Source organism: Thalassophryne amazonica, chromosome 21, assembly GCF_902500255.1.
Source record: "Thalassophryne amazonica chromosome 21, fThaAma1.1, whole genome shotgun sequence".
Classification (NCBI taxonomy): Eukaryota; Metazoa; Chordata; class Actinopteri; order Batrachoidiformes; family Batrachoididae; genus Thalassophryne; species Thalassophryne amazonica.
In genome coordinates, this window is record NC_047123.1 from 33,344,357 (window position 1) to 33,369,321 (window position 24,965).

Consider the following 24,965-nt stretch of genomic DNA (forward strand, 5'->3'; position numbering starts at 1 on the left):
AACATCAAGAATAAAACCACAAAAACTAAGAACAAGCTGGAATCCAAGAAAACCAAGAACACTTTAAGTAAGACAATAAATATTCATCAACATGGCAAAGGCTTTTAAGAGTGTTAACATCTATGCACACATCACTTTGACTGCATTTCTGATGCCATCCTGCTGTTCATTTATAAGGATGGGGGCGGTGTAGGTGTTTGGTCTTGGCTCTCTTTGAAAGTCCAACCCTGATTGGGCGTGTGCACGTTTTCAGAGGCTCCAGTCTTCTGGAAGACACCACCAGACCTGCACACACAAATGAAACAATTTTTATGTTGTAAGTGAATGCGGTTTCTTACAGACTTGGACTTATACATTGTGCACTGGTATTGATTTATTTTTGACACAAACCTCATTGAATGGCTGGAAAAAAAAAAAAAAAAGTAATAACAACAAAGTAACAACCCATAAAAGGACACAGTATGCTGTCTTTCCTGATGGCTTTAGTACACTACTCTGCTGAAAACCTATCTTATTTGAATGCATTTTAATTAGCGTAGCCATGGGAAGGAATGCACATTATAGAGTGGTGTACAGCGGCACAATCTTCAAAGGGATGAAGTGAATGAAAAGAATTTATCATCATTGTTACATAAAGCTCTGTATTTATCTAAATAACATAGAAGGACAAGCTTATGTCACCTTAATAATGTAACAACTCAAACATCTCAGGGTCATAATTAGTGCAATGATTTACTCCAACAACAGTCATTTTAAATTTCCACTCGAGTCAATATAATAGGATTACATTTGATTACAGTGGAAATTTTTTAAAAAAAACAACAGCTCAGCAGTAAGAAAATGTAATAATCAGATAAGATTAATGAGCGGAAGAGGAGGAAAGGAAGTGGAGGTGGAACAAAAATGTCAAAAGGAGCAGATATGTATGACTGTACACTCGTTTTACAATTTAAAAACCGTACCTGCATCAGCCTCCAGTCATTGTGAAGAACGCAGGAAATGTCTTTACTGCTTGAGAGACGAAGTTGAGTCTAACGTCAGCTTTAACTCCCATCATTATATTCGGCCATCGGCACAGGAAACCGCTTTATTCTTGCAAGGTTATGGCCTTTTATGGGCAGAGTGAGATTCATCTTCCTTCTACCTGCTACTTATTTGCATACACAGCCTGCAGCGCTCCGCAAGTTCTCTGGATTTTGCGATCACCAATTGAGCCACCTTTAAAGGACCTGCACCTCCAACATCCCTCGAGCTAATCCAAAGTGTGCCAACTGTAAGATCTATTCCGAGTTTATCAGCTGCCTATCTGACATGCTAGAAGAAATTTTCTCCATTAATATAGTCTCAAGTAGTAGTAGAAAAAAACACAGGACTTTTGTGCAAATGACTTACCTCAGGCAGAACAACTTGGTGGTCTCCAGATAATATGAGGCCTCTGTTTTGAGACCACTCAAGTAAGCTGACATTGTTTTTCATTACAAACACATAATGCAGTAGACTAGTAGACTTCCAATCTCAAAAGAAGCTCTTTGCAGGAACATTAAGTCAAATCTGCTCCTCCACACTTCAAAATAAACAGTTTTTCCAAATTTGAAATATCCTCTCAATTGAAACATGGCACCATAACAGATGAACACTGTCATGCTGAAACTGATGGCAGCTTTGTAAATGCTCAGATGTGACATTTTCATTTAGTTTGGCTTTCATGCTAAAGAGCTGAAAATTGCACTTCTGGCAAACAGCCACTAGTTTACAGAAATGCCAATTAAATTCACTGTTTTTTGTAAATAAACAAGAAATTCTAAGAAAGCATTTTAGTCAAATATTTCCAAAAGAATGCATCATTTTATTAATAAAATGTTATGGCGATTTTGTCAATATTTTGTGCAGTCACATTATTGAACTCACTGTGGCCCAGCTGTTCCAGGAGAGGTCGACACACAAAGGAGGGCAACCACATTTTGCTCTTCTTCTCCACCTCCTGCAGATCTAAAAACAAAATACTGACAGTTACAGACAGCCAGGAAGGGCTAATCCTGTCTTATTTGTTGTTCTGTTTATCCTTAAACAACATTACTGCATTCATGGCAGCGCTATCGCTCCAAGGCAGCATACTGGGGAGGAAGAAATAATGAGAGCATTCATAAAAGGAAGCTGTGTCAATTTAAAAAGACAAACTAATAAATGCAATTTCCTCACTGAATTAACCAACCTGACCTTTTTAAATGTATCAACCAACACTGAGTAAAAACCATGTTTACAATGTGCCACTGAAAAAATACAGCTAAAAAAAAAAAGCAGACCTAATTAAAGTACTTTCATTTTTATGGTTTTCAAACATGCCATTTAATTGCTAACCCTGTTAATTTGGGGGTTATTACTGTAAAGACATTTCAAACAAAAAAGAAGCAAACTTTAAACCTGTGTGGTTCTCTGGAGTGCATACAGGTTCTTCCAGGAACAGGTGGCTGCAGTCGAGTTCAGTCACTTTCTGCTCACCATCAGCGCAGTCGGTGGCACATGAAACTATCGTGTCACCATTGGAGGTTTTCAGGATCCTATTGTCATCAGCATCACTGTCTGAACAATAAGAACAAAACAACATACTTATAGAACAAAGTCAGATGTTCTGCTGGGATTAGTGTCTGACACTGTCAATAAATAAATAACATAAACCCCTTCAGAATGTCTTATTCATCATTAACATAAGGCAAATGCAAACAAGTGTTTGCAGCTGGCTCAAATATTTTTATTTATTTAACAAATGCTTTGTGAGTGCTATAAAATTTTTGATTTTGACATTTTCCGAAACAAATGATCTGGTTTACACCAAACTAAAACAGTAATAGTTTAAATGCAACATCTGCATTTAAGAAAAACTGAAAATAATTTCATTGTGACACATCTACATGCCTTGTTATATAGACAAATAAATGAAAGCCATATTTATATTTTATGAGTAATCAGCCCACATTACATATGTGTGTGACATGTTGAAAACAGTGAAAATATCCTGGTAGGTATTTGTTATTGTAATTATCGTTTGGATTGTGGTGGAACATTAAGTTGCAAATTGGGATTTAAAAGAAAAAGTTGATTATGCCCTATGTTTCATGTATAAATACTAATACCAATATTTTTCAGCTACACATACCAAAATGTTCTGTTAAAACTGATGGCTCACTGCTCCTGTGTTTATTCGGTAATACTGTCGGCTGTACATTGTATAATGTTTGCAGGTACCTGATGTTTGTTGGTATCCCTGTTCTGGGCTGCTGAGGCCGTCTGCGCTGTTTGAAGCCTTGTCCACCAAAGCTTCAGTGACATCACCGCTTTCCTCAGGTAATGATGTTTCAATGTCACCAGTACAATCAGAAGCACTAATTTTGAAAAACAAGTGCATCTCCTTTAGGACCATGTCGAATTGTGCTCTCATCTCAAAGTGAGGGTGGTTGAGGACATCAAAACCTGGGCTCTGGGAGGAAGCACTTGACGACACCGACAGTGAGTTTATGTCATCACAGAAGCATGCACAGGCCTCACTGGATGACTCACTTTTTGGCTGTTGCTCAGGCTGGCCTGCAGCAATGTCATCTTCTGGTGGTATAAAGTCGGAGAGTTCACAGGATCTGGTTTCACTGCGTAAAAATCCATTTTCTACGTTCTCAGCACAGTGCTCAGATCCTTCCACCTTCTCGTGCTCGTCACTCTCTGCCCCTGGCGTGGGATGATGAAGTTGCTGCTGCACAGTTTTTAACAACTTCCCAGGTGAGCTAGTGAGCAGAAGGCCACTGCTCAGGCTACCCTCTTCCTGGTCTTCATCATCTGGTGAGAGCTGGATCTTCTCGAATGTGTCAAACCCCTCTGGCACACGGTCATGGAGCGTGAAATTAGACAGCACTGAACAAAACGTGACATCACATATTACATCTCTGGTATTACTACCACCAGTTTTTAATGGACAAGCCAGGCTTAAATCATGACTACTTGGCACAGCAGCATCACTTTTTGGGGGAAACATGACGACTAAACACTTAGCTTCCTTTTCGACTTGTTGGAAGAAACTGTGCTTGTTTTCTTCTTCCTTACCAGTAGCCAGGGTTACACTGCCCTCTGTCCAGTCAACAGGTGATATTTCAGTCATGTCTGTTTCCTCTGAGTCACGATGTCCATCACTTTTTATCTTTCCTCTAACAGCACTTCCTTCCTTCTTTTCCTTTCCCTTTGTTTCCTCCACCGTCGTGTTTTTTTGAGAGGTGTGTGTGTGAGCAGACAAACACTCGGTCATATTGCCTTTGTTGTCAGATTTACTCATTTTGCCCTCTGCGCAGCCACCAATGCAATCACAAATTGAGATTTTAGTCACGTCGGCTTTGTCTTGTTTATTTTGTTGGGGGACGTCTTTCTCTGATTCCGCTCCTCCATCAAAGTTTATGTCTCCATCAGTTTGAACTTTATCACTCGCTACTTCTTTTATTTCTGTCGTCCCATGAGTTCTGGAAATTTCACTTTGTGATGTTTTGGCCTCTTGTCTCTTCAGGTGTTGAAGACTGAGAGGAAAACAGTCTGAATGATTGTGCTCAGCACCATAGCGTTCTCTCCCTTGATCCCCAGCAGGAAGAGGTTTTGCAGGCCTCGGTGTACTGCTGCTGGGACTGGATTTCCAAAAACAACTGGCCTCATTGCCAGTCTTGTCATGCATTTGACTAGTTGAGATGGTACAAGACTGTGGCTCTGTGTATAACTGACAGGAATCTTCTTTTTCATCTTTGCACTGCTGTGCTCTGCCTTCACCATTAAACTGCTCGGCCTGATCAGAAGCTGCAAGCTCCTTTGTGCTGTGCTGCAAATCCCTGACGTCAGAACAGAGTGGAACAGGCATTTCCACCTCACAGATTTTTACTGATGGAGATAATTCTACACCTGCAGTGCTCCCTTCAGCCTCCCTGTCAGTTTCACTCCAGATTGCAGGGTCAATTACACTGAAAGGTCCCGCATCATTATCTCCTTCTGCAGGCTCTTGACTGATTTGTGCCGGCACTGGAGTCTCTGTTGTATAATCACCCATTTCACTTGGAGGTTTGGTTATCATCTGCAGAGCAGCATTCTCTCCTTCTTCCCCACAGAGGTTGTCAATTTCAGGAATCACTCTGATCTCAGTCACAATTTCCACATTTCTTGTCTCAGAAGAGACTATTTGTTCCTCGGCACATTCAGTATTAGCAGGGTTGGCGTTTGTGCGCTTCTGATTAACCTGCTCTTTTGATTTCACATTGCAGAAAGTAAAATTTCCTTTTCCACAAATCTGCAGATCTGACATTTTTTCGCCTGACTTCATCTGTGTGTCCAGTACAGACCGGCATGATTTGGAGTCTTCATTATGACTACAGGATATGTTACAACTGCATTCTTTCTCTTCCTTGTCAAAAAGAACATTCTTTCTGTCGCTATATTTATTCCTGTTATCATTATTCTCTTCGGTGTTACTGGACTGACTCCGTTTTTTACAAAAACGTGTGACATGTTCACAAGTGCTGCTACCAGGCTGAAAAAGGGATTCCTCCACACTTAAACTAACGTTGACTGCTTGGAGTTGACCATCTTCATCACTGCTGCACAGAGGGCTGTGACCGCCAAGAGTCTCATCTTCAGGTGACGTGTCCAGCCTCTTGTAGTCAGTGTCAAAGTGTTTTGATGTGTAAGTCTCTGCTAATGTCCCACCTGGATGCTGTGCTGGAGAGCTGCTCAGCTTGTCACTCTCAGTACCTGCAGACTGCTTATCTTTCCCCACATCTGGAGAGTGTCTCTCTGGAAGAATACAACAGACTTTTGATGCTCCTGTGGGTGCATCATCGGTATGTGGAGGAGTCATCTTTGTATGAGGAATGACACTGAATTTATTCTCTTGTGGTTGCTGGTTTTCACAGTGCAGATCCCCACTTCTATTTTCAGCTTTGTTTTTATGGACAGTATTTATTGATGACAGAGAGCTGGTTGTTTTATAAAGTAGCATCATGTAATCAGTCCTTGGTCGTTTGGGAGATGGTGGTGAATCAACTCCTTTCACAATTTGCTGGCAGATGTGTTCTTGGGTTATCTTATCCATTTACTTCAGTCTCCAAATCCTAAAATGGAAGTAGCACACGTGTGAACACTGGACCTAAAAAGGTCTGCTCATTAAAGTGATAATCATCAATCACATCAATAAGAATGATTTAATGTCAACAATAATCCCACTGCAAATCTCCAAAATAAAAGACGTGACAGCATAATATCCAGTTAGTGGATTTACGATATCAGTACAGATTGTTACACAGCATGATGCTGATTCACTGTACAGAACACAACAGATTTACTGTCATCATTTGAGACACTTCTGTTTTTCCTCACTTTAACACCTCATTCTGGGCTACAGTGCTTCATTTCCTCAAAAATGTGCATTTTTGGCAGGATGTTTCATCCTCATGGTTTCCAGGCTGAAGCACTGAAACACTTAGCAAGTGAAATGAGATGCCAATCAACTAATTTCTTTGTAGTTTACAGACATATATGTCTTTTCTAACTATTCTTGCTATCTTCTCTTATCTGATTCATATTTTGCACTGTAATGTAATGAGTCAGATAAATGTCTTATTTCTGGAAGGACCTCTTCCAAGTTATGGCACAGATGTACACTGGCAGGCGCAGGTACATGAATCAGCCTCAGCTCTAAAATATTAAGAGCATCTCTCCAATCTATAGTGATATATTTCCAAATAAAATTTGATTTTGCATAGGACACTGTGCTATCATGTGATTATTCCCCCTTATTTATTAAATATAAGGAAAATGGAAGTCGGCTTTTCTTCATCTCAAAACAATGATCATATTTAAATAAAGTTTGAAAACATAAAAAAAATATGTAACTGTGAAATTCTGTTTTTTATAAGATGTGATGGTTTCAAAGCTGAACAAAAGAGTTTTGTCTTTGAATAATTACACTGTCAGGCTTACTGGCCGCCCACAACCTCCTCAGCGTCACTTAAATGGACTTCATTTTCTATAGTGTTTTTCCATCTGAAAAGAGAGCACTTTACAACCTCAATCCTCATATTAAGCAATTCATGCACCAATGTTAGGAGCTACCATACAATAGGCACAAATGTGCACACCGAGAGCATTTGGGGTAAAAAGAACCCTGCTCACAGGCACCTTAACGGTGGTAATGAAGCCAGGACAACTTCTGGTCTTCACATTCCTCACCCATATCTATCTATCCATCAGTCAGAAGATCAACCCTCTGTTTGCAATACTTCTCAAACCATGAGATTACAATTTTCATACAAAGGGAAGATGGACATTTCATCATTTCATAATGTATTGAGGAACACAACAAAAAATACCAATAACTCATCAATTTAGTGTTCACTACTCAGTTATGCATGCGCTGATGCTGTGAATTCACATCACCACCACACAATCAAAACGGTCCTGGTCCTGTAGCAACCACCCAGGCAGATGGACTGATCCATCCCGATCTCCTGAAAGTGACCATTCATATACTGCAGACAGGCCAATCTCTGCCTTTTCCATTTGCTGGGGTCCTCATCAACACTGAGGCACCTGTGTGCTGGATCATGCCCACGAAGACGAAGTTGTCAATGTTCTGTATTTCATGTTCAATATTGTGTAGCTTCAATTTTAAGAAGTTAAGAAACATTTTGGTGTGTCTTTCAAAACAACAACAAAAAAAATGCTGTGAATTATTGCTTCACTTTTCAAAAGGTCTATTTCTATATTCAATGTATTTTTTAAGGCTGGGTATTTTCACAAAAAAAAAAAAAAAGAAATAACACTGCCTAGGGTTTGTTTCTTGCCACCGAAAACTGCTTTCACCATTTGTCCTGGTGAAAACCTTTATTTCTGTGAAACTGAATGGGATTCAAAGTACAATTAGCAACAACCTTATGTACATTTTACAAAAATAATTTTTTTAACAACAGCATGGTCATATTAATTCAGCAGAAGGCTGAATTAATTGACTTGTTTCAAATCATTATTATTTTGTAAATTACAATAGTTATACTTAGAGGTACAGTATAGCAATAGTAGGTATAAGTATAGCAATAATTATTAGAGGTTGTTTTGTTAAGTTTACATTTGTCCCATTTTTTTTTTACAGAATTGCTCCAGTAAGCAGTTAACATTTTTTTTATTTAATTGTAAAAACAACAGTGTTGAAATGGGCATAATTTCATATATTAATCTGCATAAAGAGCTAAACATTCAATATGCAAATGGATAATGCTAATGTTAACTTTTACATCACAAGAAAGTTTTGTCAAAATGGGAGAGAAAAAAACCTTAACTAAAAGCAAAGTGCTGTTTTTATTTACTTCTTTTCTGCAGTTTTTACTAAAATCTAACTTGCTAATGTAGCAAACTTTTTATCATTAGGCTAGTATAAGTTAGCTAACGTTAGCTTAGTGAGTTGTTTTTTTAAAAAAGGTCAGATGGTCTGGGAGAGGGTTAATTCAATCTTCTGTCGATTAGTTAGTAATATTTCAGTTGTTCGTGCACCATAATTTACATTATTATTAAATCACCTTCTCACTTTGATTGATGCTACTTGTTAGTTATGCTAATGCAACTATGTTTTTTTGTTTGTTTTTTTGTTCATTATGTGCCTCGAAACTATTGCGGTTTACATCATTAATGGGTTCAATTTAAGTTTGGTGGGTTTAATTCTCACCTAAATGAATTTAATAAATCCTCGTCAGAAGCTTCTCTTTTTGCAGCATCATCTCTACACGCACGCGACGGCGGGAAAGCGGGGGGGAGGGGGAGAGAGAGAGAGAGAGAGAGAGAGAGAGAGAGCGCTTAGAGTGATGCTCGCTCTCTCACTGTTTCTCAGTACAGCAGCAGCATCGCAACGGAGCTCCTTTGCGCCGCTTTACTTTCCCTCGAAGCTGACTTTTCTCCCGTAAAAAATAATAATAAAAAAAAAATAAACCCTGATAGAAATTTAAATTCAACCGAATTAGCGCCAAACGCCTGGTGAAACCCAGCAGCGGCTCGGCAGAAGAACAGCTCCTGAGCAGCTTTTTTCTCCCCGCTTCGTCGCCGGTTTTTAGCCCGCTCCAGAGACACCAGCCCGGACTTGTGCGCACTCTCCCAAAGGTAGAACTCATTTTGCGCCAAATAACATTTTAATGTAATTTTATTTATTTATTTTGCAGCTAGACTCCTCAAATGTTTGATTCCTTTAGTTTCGTAAAACTGCAATAATGATGATGATGATGATGGTGATGAATTTCACAATGTAGCTGTTTTACTCAAGCGCGCGGTTCTCACGCACAGATCGTGACTTGTGAGCGTGTTTCTGATTTTCGTGTGAAGATGCACGAAGCAGAGGGTTGAGGAGGTGATGTGTGCGTGTGTGTGTGCGTGTGTGTGTGTGTGTGTGTGTGTATAGTTTGGCTGTGGTGCTGATGTTGCAAGGCTTGGTTGGATGGGGCGGTGTAGGGGAATGAAGGTGGGGCTGTGATGTGTCTCCTTAACCCACATCATCCTCACAGAGGAAGGCACCTTTTTGCAAATCAGTGCAGACATGGCCCTCAGAGAAAGAGAGAGAGAGAGAGAGAGAGAAAGGGGAAGAGAGAGGGAGGGAGGTCTGCCCTGCACTGACTCAAACCTCTAAACTGCATTGTTCCTGTCTAATGGTGCCCCTCTGGGCCAGCACTCTGCCTTTCTCTCAAGGTCATCCCCCTGTTGGCAAATAATGTTAAATGGACACTGTTATGCAATACTGCCTCGCTCAGGAGGCTAGTTGCTTACTGATCATATCTTTGCATATCTCACAAAGTCTTTGATTAAACTACAAAACAAAAACAAAACAGTTTTTTTTGTGCAGGTTTGCAACATGCATGGTGCTCTGCTCTGCAATGCGCTACAGACTGAACCCAATGTGGTTTTGTCCCTGACAAACCCTCATTTCTCATAGTGCACCAGCTGTCTGTTTTTAATGTAGTTGCATGTCAGATTAAAGCAGCGTTACGTGTGATGTGCATCTTTACTGATGCATATCAGGTATTGTCTGCTGAAAAAACAAACAAACTAGAAAACTGAATTTAATCATCCTCACATCTGTCCGGCACAAATGGAGATTTTATTCAGTTATCTTGCTTTTAAAGGGGTCATTTCTGAATTTTACTTTTACAGTAAGACGTCTACCATGACGTCATCTCAAATAGATGACATTGCGGCAGACAATTGTTACAGTTATGTTGAATTTCTGAAACTGGTGTCAACCAATAAAAATGCGTGTCTTATCCAGCATTGGAAAATACTACATGGTCCCTCCATTAATCGCCATAATTACGGTAGGACACCAGTCACATGGAAACTTGGACATCCGCAGATCAGCAGGAGATTCTCATGCCTAAATTCACACCTCACATGGCTTGTTTTAGACTTCTGTGACATATGTCACACACATGCACAACTGGCATCCTGCTGGCTCTGTGAGACACATCCACTGAGGAAGTGTGTGCTCTGTGCAACACACCCACACAGTCTTCGAGAGAAGGAAGAGGGAGCGGGGCAAGCAGCTGTTTTATTTTTTTTTCCATTTAGCAAGAACAGGAATGAGATTTTTTGTTGTTGTTGTTGTTTTAGAGACCTGATGTAAGTTGTGAATTTGGCATCATTTCTGAATTTTGGATTGTTGAATTTCTCAAAAACTGTAGCACTAATTTTCATATGCGCTTCGCTCTCAGACTGCAGGCTTACTTGTAGTTCCTAGGGTTTGTAAGAGTAGAATGGGAGGCAGAGCCTTCAGCTTTCAGGCTCCTCTCCTGTGGAACCAGCTCCCAATTCAGATCAGGGAGACAGACACCCTCTCTACTTTTAAGATTAGGCTTAAAACTTTCCTTTTTGCTAAAGCTTATAGTTAGGGCTGGATCAGGTGACCCTGAACCATCCCTTAGTTATGCTGCTATAGACGTAGACTGCTGGGGGGTTCCCATGATGCACTGTTTCTTTCTCTTTTTGCTCTGTATGCACCACTCTGCATTTAATAATTAGTGATCGATCTCTGCTCCCCTCCACAGCATGTCTTTTTCCTGGTTCTCTCCCTCAGCCCCAACCAGTCCCAGCAGAAGACTGCCCCTCCCTGAGCCTGGTTCTGCTGGAGGTTTCTTCCTGTTAAAAGGGAGTTTTTCCTTCCCACTGTAGCCAAGTGCTTGCTCACAGGGGGTCGTTTTGACCGTTGGGGTTTTACATAATTATTGTATGGCCTTGCCTTACAATATAAAGCGCCTTGGGGCAACTGTTTGTTGTGATTTGGCGCTATATAAAAAAATTGATTGATTGATTGATTGATATGGATTGTGTGTGTATCATGGTGGATGTTAATGAAATGCTGCATTTTCAAATTAAACTACAATTTTGCAATAAATTTGTTAATCCCAGTGCAATATTCCAGGATTGTCCAACATTCTTGGCACTGGAATTAACAACAACAGGAATACAGTCTAAAGTACATGGTCTGAAATCTGACAGTTCCGTAGCACCCTTGTGACTCCTTCATTTACTCTTCTTATATTTCTTTGCTACACATTTATCCATCTGGTGTCTTGTGCGCCAGAGCTGCCATACATCTTTTGCTCACATCTGTCCCGAGACACATCTGTGTGCTGCTGCAGCTGTTGTCTTTTCGTCTGATTGTCTGCACTGCAACAGAAAAAGTGTTCTCAAATTTCAGTCAGACTGCAGTATCAGCTCAGCTTCACTGAAACACTGATTTCTCGTGCAGTGCAGGAATAATTGTACAATACCTTTAGAAGAAGTCACTCGTTTTACTTGTTTCTTGGAGAAATCCACTGCACTTGTGACTAGTCATATACATTCATCTAATTTGACTCTTTAAATTAATTGCAGAATAAATAAATAAAAACCAAAGATTCACATGTAAAGAAAAAATCTGAGCATTGATGAGTGCATTACACACTTGCCAAATGATTAGCTGAATGTTCTGCACATTGCAGTCAGCAGCAGGAGAAAGGAAATGAATAATATACAGATTTTTTAGCTGCACGATTTAATCAATTCAGGCATGTTGCCAGTTTGAATGCCATGTTCCCTCTGATGCTGCGTTCACACCTTGTGTGTGGCAGACAGAAAACTGGATGCTGTTTTCAGAGTGAATATGAAAATGGAATGTGACCAATTTTCAAAATTTTTCACTTGCTGCAGCTGCACCAAAATGCTAGATGTTGATTTATTCTCAAAAATGGACAGTGTGAGCATCCTGTGCATCTGCAGTTTGGCATCAGAAAAGCATTTATGGCTTGCATGGCCATTAAAGAGAAAAATTAATATATGAAATGAAGTTGATCACATAAAACATGAAACATCTGAGGTTAATGAATGAAATAGAACTCATAGTAAATATAAGAATCACTGTGTTATTTGTTTTAGTATTTTCCACACCATCTCAGCTTTTTCTGATTTGGAGGTGTACAATCCAAACTACAATACTTGGACTGCGATGTGTTTTTGTGTGTCTACAAGACACAGCCCGGAGACAGGTATCACCTGACAAAGGTTATGTGGATTTATACCGCCATGTGTCTCTGTTTTGAGAAACAATTTATTTTATTGCACATTTGTTCTGCTAGTTGTGATAGTTCAATGGGCGTGTGGATCTGTCGCTGCAAAATCGATACTCATGTTGAAAGTGTAGCCGAAGGATCACAAGATCAGTTATTGAGTGAGAACATTTTCCAAAATGAATGTGTTTAAAATGGCTGATCATCGAGTTGACGTGAGGCTGCTGTTGAAAAGCTGCTTTTTGAAAAATGCAAGTTTTCCCTTTAAAAAAAGTCTCAACACTTGTTTTTATCAGTTTGCAAAATCATAAAAGGATGCACTAAATCTTTGGCAGGGCCGGTTCAATGGGGGAGTACCTTACATACTGTGTACTAGCGCTGAAACGATTAGTTGAGTAACTCGAATAATTCAATTACAAAAAATGTTTGAGGCAAATTCTGTGCCTCGAAACTTCACTTAACATTGTAGTCCATGTGCCAGGCCTGTGTGTGGCGCTGTAATGTCCCCAGAAAAAAACACAGAAGAAGACTAGAGCATGCCCATAAACCGTGTAAACGCTAATCAAATTAGTACGTCAAGATTTCGGTGCAGCTATTGTGCTATTTGTATCCAAATAAAGCTTTTTGCATTGGAGCGCTCAGGTTGTGCAGATTTTTGCTTTGATATTTGTCTCTTTTTTGATCCAGCACTCCTTTTTTTACACATCTTGGATGTGCGTGTATTTTCTGTTTTACTAAGATTCTGGCGCAGAGACATTGTGCCATTGCTTAGGGAGAGCCCTGGACTACTGATGTTGTTTAAAAACGCAAAAGTACTTTTTATCTGATTACTCGATTAATCGCCAAAATAGTCGATAGAATACTCGATTACTAAAATAATCGATAGCTGCAGCCCTACTGTGTACGGTACTAAAATATCACCTGAAACATTAGATTAGTTTGTTTCCAGCAGTTGCAGATTCAACCAATATGTAAAGTAGGACTACAGAGTGCTTTGTATGCTGAAAAGTCCCAGTAAATTATCCATAATTCCAAGATAAACTATGGTATTATCCATTCTATGGTGTTATCCACTGTCATTGTAAATGCAGTTTTGTCTTTGAGGCCCAACATTGTTAGTTGCAGGTGATCAAACAGCCATTAATCAATCGTCTGCCGGAGGAACATCCAGACCAGTTCTGCGGTACAGAGCAGTCAGGGACCGCTGAGCCTTAGACATTGCCTTCTTACAAGTAGTGTTGGATATGACGTGTCCCGAGTCACTCTTTTCCTCATGCCTTTCTCCCTCCTTCCCACAACTCCCACTAGTGTCTCACTCTCCATAAGTTTGTAGTTGTGAAAAGGTGATTTATCATCTCCATCCCCCATAAGCCATGACATGAGATTGAATTAATCTTTTTTGTTCAATGAAAATGTTGTAGCACTTTATTGTGAACATTTTCCTGTTAACCTTTAGCTGCCTTTAACAGAGCAGATTGCTCAGTGGGAAAAGGAGTCGGGTTACCGGTATGTGGATCTGTGTTCAATTCTCTGTCACGCTGCCTGTCTGTATCCTTGAACAAGATACTTCATCGGCATTATTCCAGTCCACACAGCTATGAATGTGTACCATCCTCAGCTGGAGAAGTCACCTGGTTAGATGCTGTAGACTCTCATCTGCTTCATTCTACAGTACCCGGGAATAAGCACCTGCAACAATGGTCTCAGGGCTTATATAGCAAGAAAAACTTTTTAACGCCTTAAACCATGACTTGACAAATTGATTAGTTGATTAATTGATTAGCAGAAATGTGAAGAGCCTTGGTTTACAAAAAAAAAAGTCAATCACTGACCACATTCTAGTTCTGCAAGTTCTCATTCAATGCCAGAGCGAATATTTCACTGCTTTTCTGCAGTCAGTCTAAGGTGATTTTTGAAGTATTTGATTTAGTTGTGCAGCATGCTGTTTGGGATATCCTGAAATGGGCCCTCTAGTTATTTGCCAGACATCATAGCTGGCCTACACACATGTAGTGATGTGATTGCTGTGCCAAGCAGGGGTAGAGTGTCTAAGTTTGTGTGCTGCGGTGCCATGTTTAGTCAATAGGGCCTGTCTAAATTACTTTAATTGAAATTAATGATTTCATATTTATAACCCTTATTACCCTGGTTCATACTGTGCCTCATTAAAAGAATTTTCAAATTTAGATTTTAAAATAAGCTACAACCATCTTTCCTGAAGAACTTGCAGTTATTCTAAGCAGCCCACAGAAAATGAGGATTTATTTATTTTGAGGCTTATGAAGGTATATTAATCAATCAATCAATCAATCAAGTTTTATTTCTATAGCACTTTACAACACTTTTCACTGAACCAAAGTGCTTTCTAATAGCACCAGCTAGAGATAAAATAAAAAGAAAAGTACGAAAAACACAATAAGAGCATCTAAAATAGAATAAAAATAGACAAAAAAGTGTCAAAGCAATTATGTGCAAAAAGCTGCCCTGAACAAGTATGTTTTTAACTTAGCTTTAAACAGAGGCAAGCTATTAATGGACCTCAGTTCAGGAGGTAATGCATTCCACAACTTAGGACCTGCTACTGCAAAAGAACGGTCACCCCATTGTTTGGACCTGGACCTGGGAACCTCAAGAAAGTTTTGGTCAGCAGACCGAAGTGCTCTGACAGGGTTGTGTGTTTTTAACAGGTCACATAAATAAGAAGGTGCAATGCCATTTACAGCTTTAAAAACAAACATTAACAGTTTAAAATCAACTCTAAAACGGACTGGAAGCCAGTGCAGGGAGTAAAGTACAGGAGTGATGTGGCTGTGCTTCCTGGTGTTGGTCAACAGGCGAGCAGCAGCATTCTGGACCAGTTGGAGTCGGTTTAGAGAGCCTTGAGTGATACCAACATAAAGTGCATTGCAATAGTCAATCCGGGAGCTGATAAAAGCATGCATAGCCTTTTCAAGGTTTGGCTTAGAAAGGGTTTGACTTTTGCCAGGAGTCTCAGCTGGAAAAAACTGGCTCTTACCACACTGTCAATTTGTTTCTCAAATTTTAAACAGTCGTCAAACCACACACCAAGGTTCCTTACCACAGCCCTACGATAAGGAGCCAGGGAGCCAAGATCTGGATCAGAGTTAGTTTTAGCTCCAAACAGAATACACTCTGTTTTGGCTTCATTAAGGTGCAGAAAATTCTGAGCCAGCCAGTCCTTAATATTCTTAAAAAAGCTATGTATGGAGTCCAAAGCACTTGTATTATTAGGCACAACTGGCATATAAATCTGGAGGTCATCGGCATAAAAATGAAACTGAAGTATTAAACTGTTACAGTTGTTACTAACAAATAATATGCAGTTTTCATGGCTGATTATATCAACAAGCAGCATACATGCTAGTGCACAAACAGTTGAATGGTTTGAAGCTTTTGTTTCCAAACAGCTGGTGATGTAATGAGTCTCCATTTAGCATAACACATATTTTCTTCCTTTTGGTAAAGACTCCACAACAGTCTTCTGACACATGGCTGTTTCAACATTTTCAAACCGTTCCAGAACGGCGTTTCGAGTTTGCCATCATTAAGTTGCAGTACTGATAAAATACTTAGGTATCATCCCAGGTCAAACGTTCTATCCATTCTTTAGTTCTCTTTTCACTTTCCTGTTACGTTATATATTTTGTCCTAGAGGGAACCATATTTCTCTCCGTGGCAGCTAGCTTCACTTGGCGAAGTGCACCACTGAGCAAATGGGCTCACTGTTGAGAAAGAAACAGACAAGCTACATGTTGCCTCAAAGACAACTGTTCCTAATTTTCCGTAATCCAACCAGCAGGTGGCAGACACATCTTATTATTCAGGCTAATCTTTGATTTAAAGTTTTCAGTGTCCATATCATCTTTTAACCTCAATGGACTCAAATCCCTCAAGAGTTTTCAGTTCATAACAGATGTTTTCAAAAGAAGTAACATCACTACATCTTGTGTTAAGTGAACGGTGTTGTTAATTTTATGTATGACTTGTGCGATTGTCTTTTGTGTGCGTGTGTGTTTCCTGTATCCCAACTTCCTCAGCAGCACGATGGGGAAACAGAACAGCAAGCTGACCCCTGAAGTGATGGAGGATCTGGTGAAGAACACAGAGTTTAACGAACATGAGCTGAAGCAGTGGTATAAAGGTTTTCTTAAGGACTGTCCCACTGGTCGACTCAACCTGGAAGAGTTCCAGCAGCTCTACGTCAAGGTGAAGCTCACTTTCACTCTGCCAAGAGCATGAAGCAAACACATCACCATCAAGCGTGCACATTTATATTTGCTCACTGTCAGAAACACAAAATTACATGAGTATATATATATATAAGGTTTCATTAATTAACATTACTTAATGCAGTAATAGACAACTAACAGTCAGTTTGCTATGTTTAGTAATCATTTATTAATGTGTTTATGTGAACTAAGGCATTAATTACCATTAATAAATGATTGCTAAAAAGAAATACCCCTTAGTTCAGTTACATAATGCTTATTACTCCATTAACTAACATGAACACATTAATAAATGGCTACTAAACACTTGCATCTCTTACTTCACTGTTAGCTAATGCTTAATGCTGCATTAACTAACATGAGCACCATTAATAACTGATTACTAACACCATTAATAATTTATTTTATGTAACCTTTATTTAAACAGGAAAGTCAATTGAGGTTACGAACTTCTTTTGCAAAGGAGCAAAAGTTATACAGTTACAATTACTGAATGATTACTAAAAAGATTACTAAACACACAATTCACTGTTAGTTAATGCTTAATGCTACAGTAACTCACATGAACGCCATTAATATGTTATTACTAATTCTTATTACTGCATGAACTCATGTCAGTTAATGTTCCTTTATTGTAAAGTGTTACCAGTTGTATTAAAAAAATGGTGACATTCATATTACAGTGTTCAGTTAATGACTATCACTGTTTAAAGTCCCAATCACACTATGACTGGCAGAGCAAAAGAATTAGTTACGTATTTAAAGGTTTTGTCTGTTCGCAAATACATCAGTCGCCCATGGAGTTGGGGCGCTAATGGACAGATGATGTCACATTTCCAGAGTTCTGAGCTGAGCAGAAGTATTTTCCTGGTTTACAGACAAATATGCTGCATTTGAGCAGAGTTTGGCCCTCTGAAAGCATGAAGTTATGTATCCTCACTCCTCACTCGCTCCGTCATGTCTCCTCACTGAGAGAGAGAGAGAATCAGAGAGAAAGAAAGAAAGACAGAGCGAGCGACAGAAAAAGCGAGTGCGCTGTCTATTTCTTCCAGACATGGAGCTGCATTTACTGTCAGTCTTTTCTCCGGGTGCTGGACATTTGGTCAATCAGAATGTCAGAATGAACAGTCAGAGAACAGCAGGGAAAAATATATGATATGCAGAGGACAAAACAGCAAAAAAACCCAACAAAAAACAAGCAATAAACCTCTCAGCCTGATATCTGCTCAAAGTTTTGAACACGCCAAAACTTTCAGATGGACTTGGCTGATATCAGCTGACAAGGTGCACATTTTGCACTTTTGGCAGGCAAAAATGAACACAAACATATAGAATCATTTCATCATATGTTTCCTTAGTGTGACTGGAGCTTAACAATAAAACAAGTTAGACATGCCGTCCAAATGTATTCTTGGGTTTTTTTCCTCTGTTCTGTATTGACCCAGTTGGTCAAAGTCACATGAATGTGTTCTCCATCACCATAATATCCACTGAGGAACTGAAATTGCGTTCCCATAATGTTCCCTATTGTGTTTTAGTAGGTGTCCTGTTGTGATCCCATTTACCCCCCTTGTGTCCAGACAGAAAACCAGCAGAGAAGCAGCTATCTGAGAGATGATTATCTTCTCCTGCTAATATGTAGCCTCCTGAGTCTCATTTCAGAGCAGTGTGAATTTAGTCAATGATTTATTTATTCGGTCAAAACAGGGAAAACATGTTTACGGAAAGGGTGATCTCATAATGAAAGATAAATTGTGATTCAAGAGCAATAAAGAGCATTGGTGCCACTGCTAAATGCTACGACTATTAATGATCCTTTTACAAAAAAATAACAAAAGAATTAGTGATTAAAGGGGTCTGCTGCCCTCACTACCACACAAGCAAAACATTCTGCTTAAATTCCTTTTATTACAGGTTTCGCAAGTTAACGTAAGAAAGGAATTGATGCCAACCCGGTGTAAGTACTAGATAATGTCTAAAATAGCAGCGGCTCTCATATATTTATATACTTTACACTCACTTCACCGTAAATATACATTTTCTTGATGTAGATGTGAATTTATTACCTGGCTAATGGCTGTGCTAGCTTGCTATGGAGCCAGGCCGCAAGTATTTTATTCACAGGATATTCCTGGTAGTATGTAAATTCTCAGCCAATCAGAAAGTCAGTACAGACTACATCATTCACATGATTAGCATACGATTAACATAGCAAAACATGAAAAATCACTGGCCACCACTTCAAGTTGGACCAATACAATCCATTCTGGGTAAAATGTACTGATAAATAAATGTGTCCTTATTCCTGCAGATTGCAATTTATGCTATTGCTGTGGTGAACATGTTGAAGTTTCTTAGATCTTGTTAAAATTATGTCCGTAGGTGTTTTTGATGTCTAAATTATGAAACAACTTGACACTATAAGTGAGTGGTTGGGTTGGATTATGAGCTTCAAAATGCTGAGCTTCGTGTTGTTGGAGTGTAGTGATGTTGGATTAATCCTTGAAATTTCTCCTGCTTGTTCACAAAAAGCAGACAACTTAATAATTGAATTTTTTTCTGGAGTCTGACTTGTGCGTTTCAATCTTCAAACTGACGTATCACTCCATAAAAAAAGTTTTAACTTCTTCTATGGAGTGATATATTAGCTAGTCATGATATTTCATTTGATTTTGGACAGTTCTGCTTAATGAAAGTGTAAACGGTCACTACAGTTTTTCCTCCATGGTACTTTGCTCACAAAATTAAAATAAAATGTTGTTGCAACATTTTATTAATTAATATCACTGAACGCTTCGAGTGATATGAAAATTATGTGATTCAGATGCTTTGACCTTTGCACACACAAGATCTCCACTCAGATGAATAGGAGGGAATATCTTTTGGAAAAAGTGTGTTTTATCCTTCCAGTAGGGTACAAGAAATTTGTAGAATCAAAGTCACGGTGCCTTGAAGCTGTTCTGGTAGACCAACACCTTCATGAGGTGGTTTATCTTCGTTTTTCCTTTAAGGCTCTCAGTTCAGTGGAAGTTGGATTGTTCCTGGGTTGTTGCATCTCAGCATCTTGTTTCCTCTGTACTGCACAACTTTAACTCCCTAAGAGCTCACAGCGAATCAAGCATCCTCAGAAGTAGAATAGTCATTCATCTTTTATCAGTGGTACCACAAAATGCCTCATAACCTGAGGGTGGCTGCTGTTACGTAAGTCACGCCTGTGCACCGAGGTTATGAGTGAGGTCCTTCTAAATGCTGACAGGCCTCGAGCATCATACAAACATTCACCAGTAAGTATAGTTGCTTTAAAAAATTGGGGATGACATTTTTCATTTCAGCCAGTTCATCCTGAAAAGCATCACAAACCTTTTAAAACTGAACAAAATATCCAAGACTCCTGGGAAATAAAGAGTTTGCAGCGCTATTTGAAATATACAGCACACTAAGTCAGACGAAATAACCACTACGAGAAAAAGGTCTTTCTGTCACGATCTGAAGGCATGCATGCAAACGTGAAGCTGCACAACGTCTCAGATCTACAGGGGTTTATAACCTCTATTATTGATGGATCTTATTGTGTTTCTAGGCAACAGTGTATCGGTGCTTTATCTAAATCCTGAACACTGATAAGCAGAATAATGGTCCGCAGTCACCTCGCATTAGCAGAGTGAGTCTGTGGGTGTGGTGGAGGTCACATGTAGGAAAAGCAGCAAAGCATGCGTACATCTTTCATTATTCATTAGCTCCGCTGGGCTCATCAACGCAGCAATGATGTGCAAAATGAGTGCACATGTGTGGCATTTGTGTGCGCACTGTGCATGCAGGCATGAGAGAGCAGAGGTCAGCTTACACCTGAGTACCGAGACGAGCGATGAACCGTGTTTCAGGTTTGCTCAGATGTGACAGTTTTCCAAAACCCCTTTTTTTCTTTCACGCTGACCTCCACTCTGCCGATTGCCTGGATTTAATGTACAGTTTTCACAGGATGCAGGCACATTGTTCTCTCTCTTCTTTGTTCAGTCTGTGCTGTGACCCCATTAAGGCGATCCTTGTTTTTAGGCTGTGACACCAAAGAACAAAAAGTGGATGAAACAGATGGAGAGAGAGCAGCTGTAGGATATCAACTGGAAATAATAGGTGTACATATCTGAGGCAGCAACTGTGGCATTCATATCATTTAATCTGTTATGTTGTGCACTATGTATTTGTAGTTTGTGTAACAGCACAGCATACAGTACATATAGTAACACTCGAGAAGTGCTTGTCTATGTTTTCTAGCAGCAAATAAACCTTAAATCTCACATATTGCTGTTGGAGGCTTCATGATGTATCTTGATGTTGCGTCACTGAAGATTTATCAAAGTAAGAATAAAGAAAATTATTCCACGTAAACACATAATTAAGTTACACGTGGGTCCACAAGTATTTGGACAGCGACAATTTTTGTCATTTTGCCTTTTATGCACCACCACCAACATGTGATTAAGGTGTCGACTTTAAGGTGTCGACTTTCAGCTTTAATTCAAAGAGTTCATCCAAAACTTTGCATTAACCATTTAGGAATTACAACCAATTTATACACAGTCCCTCCATTTTAAGAGGCCATGAGTAATTGGATGAACTTAATAATGATTACTGATAATACAAATCATCTCCTTTCCAGCTGGAAGTCAGGTGATGGACTTGGACTTCATTTACATCAATCATTAACAGTATGGTTGTGTTTGGTAAATCTGTCTGGAATAATCAGTTCTCAAAAACTGAGTGACTGCCCAAAAAGGAGACGAGTGAGGGAAGCCATCAAAACACCCATGACAGCTCTGAAGGAGTTAAAGGCTTCGGTGGCTGTGTGTTTATTTAAAATTAAAGCTTCATGTTTGTTGCTGTCCAAATACTTATGGACTGGTCTATAAATATTCATTTTTAACATACCCATCGTGCACAGATTTTACTGGTTATATACACTTAATTAAATAGCAAGAGTTATGCACAACCTGTAAATTCATTCAAAGATATTAATATGCGTCTCCATGTCTTGTGTGGTGAGATCTTGTCTGTCTTTCAGTGTCCTCTGTCTGGGACATTCATCACTAAAACTTGACCTAACAGTCCAACATGAACACACGAACCCCGCTGTAGGGTTTGTTTTTGCACCGGAATTTCAATTTTAATGTCATTCTCAAGGCCAGACAGTGATATAAAAATGGAATAGAGTTTCCATCACTATTCTCACTGAAGTGTTTGGATGCCTCAGTGTGTGAAATTTCTCATTCCTGACACACCAGACGGTCTGGGAGCCATTTGTAACAGGATAACAACACTCTCAGAAATGTTAAGATGACAGATTCTGTCACCAGTTTTTTTTTTCTCCCCTCTTGTTTGATGCACGCACAGACAACAGCCAAACTCAGACAAGAATATACTCGTAAATACATAAATATAAGAAAATGATCTGTACAGCACATATTTATTGTCTTGTTCAAAATGGGGTATTCAGGTGCAAAAACAAAAGGATATTTAAAAACAAAAGATATAATGATGGGTAAAATACAAGTTAAAAACACAAGAAACTAGCATGATTAAAAATAATGATCTATTTTTTATGTATTTCTGTAATTTTGGTTCCCTAAAATTGGGGGGGCTGCACACAAAATGTATGCCACGTCACAACCATTAAAATTGTGAATGATAGCCAGAGCGAGGGCATGAGAGAGGAATGGACAGATGGATCAATAATAATTGATTAGTTTTGACCTATCAGTTTCTCTGTGGCGTTATTAAGCAACTTATAGTGAGTCATGCTGCTGCAGTGTGATAGGTGGGAATGGGACCTCACTAAGTGTCTTTATGGGCATAAAATAAAACAACCATACGTATCCTTGGGGCAGTGTAGCAGGATTGACCTCTGAGTCACTGTTCAAAATCCTCCATGGAGAATAATTCCGTGGACAGTCAGTTCCTTTAATGATGAAGTCAACAGGCCACAAATCTGTTAACGTTTTGTTGGGCGGGTTTATATTCTGCAAAGTACAGTCTTGGTGCGTTCATGTCAGCAAGGCAATTTTCAGTCATGACATAAGCTTCTCAGCCTTGTTCATAGGAGTAGTTAGTGCACAAGAACAAATTATACCAAGAGTATTAAAGTTGTTATAGCAGATATTAAGCATGTGCAAGTGTTACTAAACTAGTTCTGTCTCTGCTGATGCATAACCTGAAATCTGTCTGTGAATTGACTTTGCAAGCAAAGCCAGCAAACCTCTGTTGACCCTGATGTCCAACAGGAAGCTAGATTGTCTTCCAACTCTTCTGGCTGAATCACGCAGATTACCCTAAAATTATTTTGAATGACCACATAGAACCATGAATAAAGTAAGTGTTGTAGCTTCACAAGAAGTCCGCTGATCTGTCTTGATGTTTGTACCATGCAGTCTCCTCAAAGACCTCTCATATTCCTGCGTGTATCATTCCACATATCACCTCGTCTACCACATTTGATGGCTGCTCCTCATCATGATGTACTTGTATTGATAACCAGGTGTTTCATTTTAGCTGCTGATTGGACAATCTGCTTTGTTGTTCATGTGCATCAAGAAGTCATGACCCTGAAACCATTCCTGGCAAATAAAACCACTTTTGGTGACTTAGCATAACAACATTTGCAGCATTCACCAAGAGTAAATAAATTTGGTAATCATAAAAACTGCAACCTTCTTCACATCTTGCAATACTTTGGAACTAGTTTCTTAATGAAAATTGAGGCTCAACACATCAGCAGTTGAAGGACTACCCTAAATAAAACACAGCCTTCAGTGACATGTCATCAATCATGGTATTGCTCTTAACTAGTTTGTTCAGATCTGGCTAATACATTGTTCTCTTTGTAAACAGGCGTGTCTGTTTTATGTTGGTGTTCCACAGGATTCCATGTTGGGTCTTCTTTATTTTTCCTTTAAATGATACACAATAACAAGGATATTTTCACACTTCAGTCACCGGGAGGGTATTTTCTCTCATAAGGAAAAAAGATTCTCTGATTTGGGTACAAATCTGAATATGACACCTTTATTAACCAGGTTGTACTGACTTTTGGTCAATGATCTTTTTTTTTAATCGAAAAACATGCATTTGAAGTCTTCCTCCTCACTGATCCTGCTGCCCTGGTAGAGGTAGTACTAGTAGTAAAAGTGCTTGACAAAATACAGAAACAAAGTCATTAGAGCCAAAAGCGGCAAAGGTTTCATTCTGCCCTGAACTGCCATGAAACTTAACTGTATGACATGGTGCACATGTTGTACCAGTAATTACACCGATATGATTTGAACAGTCAGATAAACACGTTTGCCGAGTTGTGTAAATCAAGTTGGTGATTATGTCTAATAGGCAACAGCTGAATTTCATACCGTCAGGCACAAGTTGCTTACCAGTTTTCAGTTACTGCTCATCACATTCTTTCCATTAGTTCAAACGCTGTATTGACTTTCACTGTGGCACTCTTTTGCCATCTCAGGAAAAAAATTATATGTATTGAAACTATTTTAAGTACAAAGACTGTAAATTGTGAATCTGTGTTACTTGCAATTGATTATTTGAAAACTGTACGTACCGTGAGGCCGCACTGCGGACAGCATGCATGCATCCATGCAAATGGTCATTAAATGGTCTTGTTCGTGAAAATTGCAGACTACTGGGGCATTTAATGGAGTAACTACTGTACATTTGGGTGGCGTTTTTTGCAAACCTAGTTACTGCTCAGCCAAATGTAATCAATCATTTGGAAGCTGGAGAATTGGGAGGCAAACAGAAAGAAGGTTGGTCTCGTTCATCTTAATGCATGACGTTAATAGACCAGAGATCAAAGTCAGAGTGCCGCTAATTACTTACACCAGTCACCTGGCAAAAGTACAAAGTGTCTTTTCGTGCAGATGCTCTTAAATGGATCACAGAGCTGCATCCTCCACGTCACGAGGACACAGTGGCGTTCTCGTGTGTGCGTCAGGGTTAGAATAAATGCTCTGCTTAAGTGGTTGATTGAAATGACTAACACTTTAAGGAGATGACATGAACCACTCAGATGTCTAGTGTTTGTACTTTCCTCTAAGTCAGAAAAAAGAATGCTGTAACAGATAAGTGC

The 24,965-nt window shown here is 39.3% G+C and overlaps 3 protein-coding genes across 5 annotated transcripts in view; 1 reads left to right on the plus strand and 2 right to left on the minus strand.

Moving 5' to 3' along the window:
* LOC117503627 lies at positions 1 to 4,767 on the minus strand. Its single transcript, XM_034162907.1, has 4 exons — positions 3,244 to 4,767; positions 2,422 to 2,580; positions 1,909 to 1,989; positions 1 to 285 (listed from the first exon to the last, which is right to left on the minus strand). The coding sequence occupies exons 1-4, from the start codon at positions 4,700 to 4,702 to the stop codon at positions 167 to 169; spliced, it is 1,818 nt and encodes a 605-aa protein (XP_034018798.1). The 5' UTR covers positions 4,703 to 4,767; the 3' UTR covers positions 1 to 166.
* LOC117502778 lies at positions 4,707 to 8,967 on the minus strand. The gene is made up of 3 exons (XM_034161894.1): positions 8,732 to 8,967; positions 4,776 to 6,125; positions 4,707 to 4,734 (listed from the first exon to the last, which is right to left on the minus strand). Exons 2-3 carry the CDS (start codon positions 6,104 to 6,106, stop codon positions 4,707 to 4,709), a joined length of 1,359 nt encoding a protein of 452 aa, XP_034017785.1. The 5' UTR covers positions 6,107 to 6,125; positions 8,732 to 8,967.
* The window catches only part of vsnl1a (visinin-like 1a), a 27,921-nt gene continuing 11,923 nt past the window's right edge, over positions 8,968 to 24,965 (plus strand). Inside the window, exons 1-2 of one of the 3 annotated variants that reach the window (XM_034162909.1) lie at positions 8,968 to 9,159; positions 16,649 to 16,817. In XM_034162909.1, the coding sequence (XP_034018800.1) occupies positions 16,656 to 16,817 (162 nt within the window). In that variant the 5' untranslated portion in view covers positions 8,968 to 9,159; positions 16,649 to 16,655. Of the gene's footprint in view, positions 9,160 to 16,646; positions 16,818 to 24,965 lie in introns of all 3 variants that reach the window. The other 2 variants (XM_034162908.1, XM_034162910.1) reach the window with 2 other exon arrangements.

Coding starts and splice junctions, on each gene's coding strand:
- LOC117503627 (XM_034162907.1), bottom strand. CDS start 4,702: ATGCATGACAAGACTGGCAATGAGGCCAGTTGTTTTTGGAAATCCAGT. Junction 1,990..2,421: donor CACTCCAGAGAACCACACAG/GTTTAAAGTTTG, acceptor TTTTGTTTTTAG/ATCTGCAGGAGGTGGAGAAG. Junction 286..1,908: donor CCTGGAACAGCTGGGCCACA/GTGAGTTCAATA, acceptor TTGTGTGTGCAG/GTCTGGTGGTGTCTTCCAGA.
- LOC117502778 (XM_034161894.1), bottom strand. CDS start 6,106: ATGGATAAGATAACCCAAGAACACATCTGCCAGCAAATTGTGAAAGGA. Junction 4,735..4,775: donor GGTGAAGGCAGAGCACAGCA/GTGCAAAGATGA, acceptor AGTTATACACAG/AGCCACAGTCTTGTACCATC.